The sequence below is a fragment of the Buceros rhinoceros genome, unplaced genomic scaffold (genome assembly GCF_000710305.1).
Source record: "Buceros rhinoceros silvestris isolate BGI_N320 unplaced genomic scaffold, ASM71030v1 scaffold11344, whole genome shotgun sequence".
Classification (NCBI taxonomy): domain Eukaryota; kingdom Metazoa; phylum Chordata; class Aves; order Bucerotiformes; family Bucerotidae; genus Buceros; species Buceros rhinoceros.
Window position 1 is genome coordinate 4,563 of NW_010407689.1, and position 9,265 is coordinate 13,827.

Consider the following 9,265-nt stretch of genomic DNA (forward strand, 5'->3'; position numbering starts at 1 on the left):
TCATGCATCAGTGCAAACTCCCATGAACTCTACTTCTTCCACACGCAAGTCCCTAGAACAGCATGAACTTCCATGAACTGCCCTGGCAACACCTGAGCTGATGCAGGAGTTTAGACCAGCAGATCAGCAACTAGTCCAGACTTGTTGGCAACTCAGTCTTCCCACCAAAGTATCAAGTGGAGCTCTTTAAGAAGTGGACTGAGATTTAAAAAGAACAACTAGCAGATTATTGCACCTATGCAAGAGAGTGAGGATGACTTAAGAACTCATAGAGAAGCTACAGAAACTTCAGCAAGGGCTGGAAATCTTCACTAGCACCTCCGAGCAAAGGGGAAACTCACATTAACACACGCTGCATAACAAACTCAGCACACTCCAACCGCGCACCCAGTTCACCCAGGCCTCTCACCAGTTCCCACCAAGTCCCACATCCCCTATCCTTGCAACACCTTCTGCTCAGCTGGATGACAGCTGTCTGTCTGCAGAAGTGTCACAGCTCAGGAGAGACAGAGAGACAGACTGAGCCAGACGTTGCCAGACTGAGCAACGTGAGCACAGGCAGTGCCATGGCCCTGAAGGTCTTTTCTAGCTGTCATTGTGTCACAGGAGAAAACATCGACGTGGTTGTGATTAGGCAGCAATCTAGGATTTATTAATGATGAGGGGTAGATCAAAGGGTTGATTTTGTCAGTGGCACTTAATCACTAACTGCTTTAAAATTAACAAGGTGACTCAGGCGAATACATCGCAACCAAATAGCAACCTAGTTAGAGATTCGATGATGACAAGATTCACAACGACTTACTGCAGACATCCTTTTTATATACCTGTGTGTCTGTGTATACATGTATGTGTATATGTATGTATGTGCTTATGCTCAGACACAACCACAAAGCACACACACAGACACGCACACATACACCCTCGTGTTAGCGAGGTGGGCTGAAGAGAGGCCAGCCTGTGGGTAAACGTCCCTTCCCGAGTTCAGAGCAAATATTCACAACGCTCCAGCAATCTCCACGACGGTAACTGAGTCTCGAGAGCCCTGACTTGGCCCTGGCCCTTCGTGCAGTTTGTACCTGAGGGGTGTCCCAGCTCAGGGGAGATGCTGGACCCAGCCCGCTGCGGTCCAGGAGAGCTCCGAGGGTCTCACTTGAGGATCGCTGTTTATAGGGTCCGAGATGATTGACTTTCACCAGACATTTTCCCACTCCAGCCCACCTCGGATGCTGAATTATTCTGGTATTTTCTGCCAGTAGCGCAGCCCCAGAACTTGTTGATTTCTGATGTTTGGTATCACCCCCCTGTTGGCCTCGACTCAAATACAGATGTACTAGGTTATCATGATCCGAGTATAGATGTACCAGGTTATCAGGAGGTGACGATCTCCCAAGTGACAGGGAGTGTCATCCCAAGGGAGTGGGATAGCAGGGCCCAGCACACCAAGGACTCCCCTTAGTGCTCTGTTTTGCCATTTTTTGCAGTCTGTGTCTGACTTACCCTGGGCTGGTTTGTGACCTAGGGAGCAGAAGAGTGGGGAGGGGGGTGTGGGTGGCAGAAGGCGGAGAGAAATTGTTTCAGGTCTCAAGTGGGCTTTGAGTGACAGTGGGACTGTACCACCACTTACTGCTTCTGCTGTTAGGACCTCAGAAGTACGCAGCTCCTGGAGTAATCTTGGGCAGGAAGCCTCCAGCTCTTATTGAAATCCTCACAACACACCAGACATGCTCTGCAGCTTCCCAGAGCACCTCTGGCCCTTCCAGGTGAGGAGGTCCTCATACCAGAGTCAGACATCAACAAAACAGGAACTTGTGCATGCCAGCTTCCAGCAGTAGGTTGGGTGGGCTTCTTTGGTCATTGAAAGTGCAAGGACTAGTTACCAAGTTGTACTAACCCATACCCAGCCTCTCACAGTGAAGCTCTGTCTCATCTTGAGCAGAAATCAAATTCTTGATTTCTCTCTTCTCTACCTGCTTCTCTCACTTTTTCTCTCCTCTAGAAGACCTTAAAGAGGTCTGTCCCAAAGTCTAGACCCCTTTTCTTATGTCTTTATCTTATCTCTACCAGTAAGACCGTTCTTGTCTAACGTGACGTCTGAAGATCTTTCTGCCCTTGCTAGATGGATATCTTACACTTTCCTATCTTGTGAGGCCAGATAGCCCTAAAGAGAGAGACTGAGGCAATTGCTGTGCACTGAGGAGAATATATCAGTATGTTCTTTGGCAAAACACACGCAGCACAAACTCCACTGATAATGTCAGGAATGCATCAGGAACCAGCAAGGATGGCTCAGCCCACTGAGAGCTTGTACAATCAACACCAAAGAATAGAAAATCCAAATGGCACTGAAGTACTTGGAAGATGCTCTTGTGACAGTGAATTTCTTCAAGTGCCTCAGTAGAAGAGCGTGTCCCTAGTGCAACCTCTTTAACAATGAACTTTAGGTGAAACACAACAAGATTTATAGGCAAATTGTAAACTTCTTAACCTCTGACCTTTGCAGTTGTTTGAGATAAAGTGTATCTTCAATGATCAACTAACCCAAATAGAAGTCAGAGTTTCATAACACAGGGCAGACTAACAAATGATTGACTAGTAACATTGACTAAGCCACGTGATCCAAACCCTGCTGTTGAGCTAACAGAGCTAAGATAGCCCTTCAGTATATAAACCTGGGCTCCGGCAGCCAGTCACTCCCTCCCGAGCGCAGAAGCAAATGGCAATCCTGGGAGCAGCCACCGTTGTCCTCCTGGTTTGCATTGCTTGCCTGCTGTCCTTTGCATCATGGAGAGCGAGGTCTGGAAAGGGGAAGATGCCTCCAGGACCAGCTCCCTTTCCCATCCTAGGTAACATGCTGCAGGTGAAAACGAAGAACTTGGCCAAAACCCTACAGAAGGTAAGGCAGTTCTTTCACTTCTCTCTCTCTTTCTTCTGTGAGCAAGAAATGCATAGGACCTGTGCATGGGGATAACCTGTGGCCTTAGCTTGATTGAGTGGCAATTTCGTAGGAGCAGAAAGGGGGATCTCAGCTGCTCCCCTTCACTGCTCTTGCCATTGTTGTTCATGGTTTGATAGCTGGGAACCCTCTCCACACCCACATTTATCATGAGAGGACCAAATCTTAATGTTGCTGGTCTGTGAGTCCCCATTGCCTGATGTGGGATGCAGCAGCAAGGCCACTGTTCAACTCCTCCTCCCTACCTGCTCCATGGCCATTTTCTCTCTTGCTTTTTGATAGCTCAGTCAAGAGTATGGATCAGTGTTCACAGTGCATCTTGGCTCTAACCCAGTGGTGGTGCTGTACGGACATGATGTGGTGAAAGAAGCCTTGGTAGATCGTGCAGATGAATTTGCTGCCAGAGGACACATGCCAATAGGAGACAGGGCTAACAATGGATTAGGTATGTTTGCTGACTGAGCATCTTCTGAGGAGAAGGGAAGGGCTGAGGGTGCATTCAGCAGGTTAGAGCTAGAGTGTACCTTGCACGAGGGGAGACTGCAGGGAGTGGGTGGATCCCTCCTGGAGAAGGGAAGGCAGAGTGAACTGTAATTGCTGGCTTCCACTACCCAAAGAGGGTAGCAGAGAAATGGAGCTGGATTGATCTCAGTGATGGGCAGTGAAAGGGTGAGAGGCAACAGCCTCCAGCTGCAGCAAGGGAAATAATGTGTGGATATGAATGACAAATTGTTCACAAGGAGGTCAGCTGTGGTGGTGAAGGTCAAAAGCAGGCAGCTGGACTACAGGACCTCCAGAGATTGCCTCCAACCACAGTATTCTATGGCACTACCATGTCAGTGCTCTTCCAAGGACAGGATTCACTGTCACTGTGAGCCTCTGTTCATCTCACACTCAGCAGGCCCAAGCCAGATCTTTCCTTTTCCTTCTTCTGCAGGGATTGTTTTTAGCAACAACAAGGAGTGGTTACAAGTCCGGCGGTTTTCTCTTAGTGTTCTACGCAACTTTGGAATGGGGAAGAGGGGCATAGAAGAGAGGATCCAGGAGGAAACTGAGTACTTGCTGGAAGAGATCAACAAAACAAAGGGTACGGTCCATTTTTAATACAGCTTATTTTTTACAAAAAAAAAAAAAGGACTGTATTAAGGGAGCCCATGTCTTTAGCACAGAATTGATGTTCCCATGTGTTTGGTCCACGCACCAGCTAGTCCTCATTATAAAGTAGTAAATACTTCCATGATCGCGTACTGTTCTTTTTCGAGGGCCCTTCTGTGTCACTCAGAGACTGTGATCTTGTATTTCTGCTAACAATCACAGCTCAAGTTACCCACACTAACCAGAAGCAGCTAAAGCAGCCATAGTTTTGTGGGTGTTTTTATGGTTTGTAACTTTTCTGAAATCACAGGAACACCGTTTGACCCAATCTTCATGCTGGGCTGTGCTGTCGCCAATGTCATATGCGTCACCGTCTTTGGGAAACGATATGACTATAAAGACAAGAAGTTCTTAGCCTTGATGCACAACATGAATAACATCTTTGAGATGACAAACTCCCACTGGGGACAGGTACATTCAGCAGCCATTTCGCAGTGGCAACATTCTCCCAGGGGAGCAGGAGGCCTCACTTCCAATGAAGTTCCATTTCGGTCTTCTAACTGGGACCCTATCGATGCTCTGCATAGGAGGGCATTCACTTAAGGGCCAGAAGCAACTTCAGTAATGGAGTTTGCCAGCTAAATGCAGCTTCCCTGTAGTTCTGAACACCCTTCTCCACTTCTAAGGTTCCTACTACTATTGCTAAGCAAACCTCTATCACCCTGTCAGACTGCCCAGCCTCATAGCCTTTCTGCTTGCATCAGCTGAGAGGGTTGCAGCCTTCCTAGACTTTTTGCTAATATCAAAGGACGGTGCAATGGTTGTACAAGGACCTTCCTGTTTCTTTCCTTCCAGCTCTACCAGATGTTCCCAAAGATCCTGAATTACCTGCCTGGCCCACACAACAAAATATTTGCAGAATTTGATGGTCTAAAAGCCTTTGTGTCAGAAGAGGTGAAGATGCACCAAGCCTCCTTAGATCCAAGCTCCCCTCGGGATTTCATTGACTGCTTCCTCAACAAAATGCAGGAGGTAAGGAGACAGCATTCAGCTCCAGCTTATCCCCAAACACACCTACGCTGACCCCCTTCCTTCTCATGAGTAACACAGACACTGGGATAACTCCTTCCCAGGCAGCTGGGCTGTGCAGTGGGAAAATACCAACAATGCCTCAGATATTGCCTGTGCTAGAGCTTATAGCTCTGGGTCTACATGCTCACCAGCCACTACCTGCAGCTGCTTGGACAGCAAGACCTTCATTTGTTTTCAACAAAACAGAGGGATATCTTGCAGTTCTTTCACTGGAAAGCAGTTGGCACAGCAAGGGCAAACAGGCAGCTATGTACCACTCAGTGCACAGCTTGAAAAAAGTTTGCTCTGAGACTGAGCTTAGTGCCCAAAGATAGCACTGCAATGCTCCCAACAGATGGCTGTTGCACCTTAGTAGAGAAATGCGAACAGCTCTAAGTGAAAAGGAAGGTCTGGGATGACACAAGAAAGGGCCACTTTTCTCTGGTCAGCCAGAGACACAGCCCAGCCTTTTCCCTAGGAGAAAGAACATCCCAATTCCGTTTTCCACATGGAGAACCTGATAACCAGCGGCTTCGACTTGTTCTTTGCTGGAACTGAAACAACAAGCACCACTGTAAGATACGGGCTTCTGCTTCTTCTCAAATACCCGGAGATACAAGGTACCAGTCTGTGACTTCTTCCTCTCTTAACTATTCCCCTGGGCTTGGGGCATGTCTGACACCACATCCTTCTCCCAACTTCCCTTCTCTCTCCCTCATGTTTTACCCAAATGGGCAAAGTCCTTGTACCATCATTCCCCGGGGTGACTGTTTGAGATCTCTCAGCTTCACTGGCATCATCGTCAGTTGCACTCCCCTCACAGCCAGGGACTCAACTGTGTCCACATCTTTATCGCCCAGTACTATTTAGCCAAGTCACTAGGAGGACACTCTTTGCATGGGCTGCAGTGGAGCTGTGTTCTAGTAAACACCAAAACCAACACCAACGCTCCCGTCATCTGTGATATGTCAATTAGGGACAGCTCACAGCAGTTTATGTTTAGGTAGGTTTGGCTTCATATACTCAACAACAATGAAATCATGGTTTGTGTCTCTCATGACAGAGAAAGTTCAAGAAGAGATTGACCGGGTAGTAGGGCGAGCACGAAAACCTTGTGTGGCTGACCGGATCCAGATGCCCTACACAGATGCAGTGGTCCATGAAATCCAGCGCTTCATCACCCTCCTCCCAATGAGTCTCCCTCACACTGTGATAAGAGATACCTGCTTCAGAGAGTATGTCATTCCCAAGGTTAGTGGGCAAGCTCCTTCAAGAACAAGGTGGCAGCACGTTTGCCTTTACAAACCAGAAGCTAGAAATGCTCGTTGTCGCCCAGCCTTTCATGAAGCTTTTATCCTCAGGCTCCTGTAGCTCACTTGCAATCCCTTGTTGAAACTCCATAGACGAAGACAGGAACAGTAGCTCTGCCCAACACCTTTGCTCACTTGCTCCGCAGCTTTACCTATCTGCGGAAACACAGTGAGTTCACAAAAAAACAGAGCAGTGTCTCCTCACAGAAAAGGCAACAAAGCTGGGAACTGCTCACCACTCTTTGGGAGAGCCTGTGCACACACTTGGCAGCAAAATCAGTTGGTGGTTATTGAGCACAGAAAGCCCCTGAGCCAAAAAGTGCTGGAGGCTCTGTTTGCATTCAAGAGAACACGGAAAATCTGTTCGCCCTGTTCTTACTTGCTTCTTGAGACAGCCACTGTTGGCCACTGCCAGAGGCTACAGCAACTGTGGCCTGGCCTGGCCCAATGCAGTGATGCTCATGTTACATCCTGTCTTCTGGGTGTCCATGTAGAGCAGGGGAGCAGCAGCACACGGGGTGTTGGCATTTCAATTTTCAGCTGTCTGTGTAAAATCAAAAGGCAGGGCCCAAGGAACTGCTCAGCTTCCAGCAGAGGGTTCTTTTGTCATCACTGCTGGACTATTTATGCACACACACACCCCCACATCACTGGTTGGTCAGGAGGAGGGAAGAGAGAATATTGTGGAAGGAGAAATTTGTCAGGAGAGGGAATAGAGCTTCATTTCCACAACCTTGTGTGCTTTTGCTTTTTGGGGCTCACAGAAAAGAAGGAATATAGCACATCTATAAGTTCATTATTGTGAAACACTAAGAAAGAGGAAGAATTAGATGGGTTGTCCCCAGATGACCAGAGCAAGGTGAGGATAAATGGTCTGAAAGTGAGAGGGGAGCATTCAGGAAAAGCAGCCAACAACAGTCCCTGCTGTGACATCTAGCAGAGTCTCCCTAAAGCCGCCTCCCCAATGGATGGGTCCTCTAAGGGAAATCAAAGGCATTGGTGGGGCTGTGCTGGGAATCTCAGTCTTGGCAAACAGTTGGATTAAAGGATCTAACTCACCTCCCCTTCATGCTCTGCTCTTCTTGTGTCTCCTCAAGGGCACCACAATCTTTCCCATCCTTAGTTCTGTCCTCTATGACAGTAAAGAGTTTCCAAACCCAAATGAGTTCAACCCTGGACATTTCTTGAGCGAGAATGGCACCTTTAAGAAGAGTGAGTTCTTCATCCCCTTCTCAGCAGGTAAAGCACAGGCTTTGTCTCTCTTCCTCTCTCTGTTGACCTTTTCCTCTGCCAATCCCTATAACACATACTCCCTCTTTGCAGCATGGTCCCATTGGTGCTTTTTTGGGGCCAACTGCTCTCTGGATAATTCCTCCCTGCTGCTCCCTTCCCCAGCTGCAACTCCCATCTGGTTCAGGCCTGGTGGCTTCTCAAACCTTTTACTAGGAGTTGCCAATGTAATGATGTGAATGGAACCCACTGACACTTTCTAATATACTTGTCACCTTCCTACACAACTACCAAAGTCATCCTTAAACAACTTGTCTCTCTATGGCAGCTTCACTTTTCCCCAGCACATCTTAAGTACCTCTCAAGCTACATGCAGCCACTCACCTCCCAATAGCCCCAGCTCTCTGCTTTCTCAATTGTGTTTTACATCACCTTGCTCTCTATTGTCCTGCCTCCTGTGATGCCCCCTTCACGTTTAAGACTTCTCCTGTTCTTGTTCTTCCTTCTTGTATACAGCAAAACTGCCAAGGATCTTTCTCCAACAAACTCTTGCAAATGTCCTTAGTAATATGACAGTCATTACACTGCTGCAGCTCTTTCTGGTAAATAATGCTGCGCCACATATCAGCTTAGTACAAAATCTGGTCTAGCATCAATATCTGCTGAATGCTATTTGCTGTCTTCACTTTCAGGAAAGCGAATATGCCTTGGAGAGGGCCTGGCACGCATGGAAATATTCCTACTCTTGTCCACCATCTTACAGAACTTTACCTTGAAGCCTGTTGTCAACCCCGAGGAACTCAACGTAACCCCAGTGCTGAGTGGGACAGGCAACGTACCTCCTCCCTTCCAGCTCTGTGCTCTCCCACGCTGAAAAGCACAAACCCATGGTATCTTCATGGTATCCTGAGCTTGGCTACTCCTTTATACCTTCCTTACTAAAACCAACAGCAGGAGCATTGGCATGCTTTGCAGAGGGATAGTGCTGCCTGTGTATAGGTTAATGACCCAATAAAGAAAAATCTATTTACGAAGATTTGAGACCCTGTTTTCTTCAGGTTGGGGCAGCAATCACATCTGCTGCTCTACTGCAGAGCAGGTCTGCAGCTGTGGCCAGCACCCTGTTGGAAGGCAAAGGACGAGGGTCCTGCTTTCTTCCACTGGACCCACTGCTGCAGCCTGCAAGAAGCTCCAGGCCAGTTGAAGCACATCACCAGTCAGAAAGCGTGGGAAGAGAATGGGGTCCTGCAGCGTGAGGGCTATCAGCAGCTCTATCTGCCATACTTGGGGCTGCCAATTCTGCTGCCCACAGCCAGACAAAGGATAGCAGCATCCCTCCTGGAGGAGAGTACTCCCTGCCTAGTTCATATGCTGAAACTCTGGCTGATTTCACTCCCTTGATGGGACCTCTGGCTGCTGCTGGGGGCTTCTCTCATTCCTTAGGTACTCTATGGCCCAGCCTCTTCACAAGCTGGAAGCACTTTCTCTCTGACTTCTCTGTCCTCCTCCCACCACCTCCTCCAGGCCTTCTGCTCTCCCTGAGGCATTTGCCAGCACAACCCTGCCTGCCACTGTGGCCACTCCGCCGCCCTCCATGCATCAA

General features: G+C 48.3%; 1 protein-coding gene across 2 annotated transcripts; it reads left to right on the plus strand.

Moving 5' to 3' along the window:
* Positions 1–2,698: 2,698 nt before the first annotated feature.
* LOC104492082 (cytochrome P450 2C19-like) lies at positions 2,699–8,626 on the plus strand. 2 transcript variants are annotated; one of them, XM_010134584.1, is made up of 10 exons: positions 2,717–2,896; positions 3,239–3,385; positions 3,700–3,718; positions 3,894–4,043; positions 4,362–4,522; positions 4,907–5,083; positions 5,601–5,742; positions 6,186–6,373; positions 7,530–7,671; positions 8,355–8,536. In XM_010134584.1, exons 1-10 carry the CDS (start codon positions 2,717–2,719, stop codon positions 8,534–8,536), a joined length of 1,488 nt encoding a protein of 495 aa, XP_010132886.1. The 2 variants fall into 2 exon arrangements, with proteins under 2 accessions (XP_010132887.1, XP_010132886.1); XM_010134585.1 differs by lacking the exon at positions 3,700–3,718 and having other exon boundaries at positions 2,699–2,896; positions 3,239–3,401; positions 8,355–8,626.
* Positions 8,627–9,265: the final 639 nt, after the last annotated feature.

Excerpts from the sequence above, each read along its gene's own strand:
- LOC104492082 (XM_010134584.1), top strand. The coding sequence starts at position 2,717 with ATGGCAATCCTGGGAGCAGCCACCGTTGTCCTCCTGGTTTGCATTGCT. Across the intron at positions 4,044-4,361 it reads AGAGATCAACAAAACAAAGG|GAACACCGTTTGACCCAATC; the intron begins GTACGGTCCATT and ends CTGAAATCACAG. Across the intron at positions 5,743-6,185 it reads CAAATACCCGGAGATACAAG|AGAAAGTTCAAGAAGAGATT; the intron begins GTACCAGTCTGT and ends CTCTCATGACAG.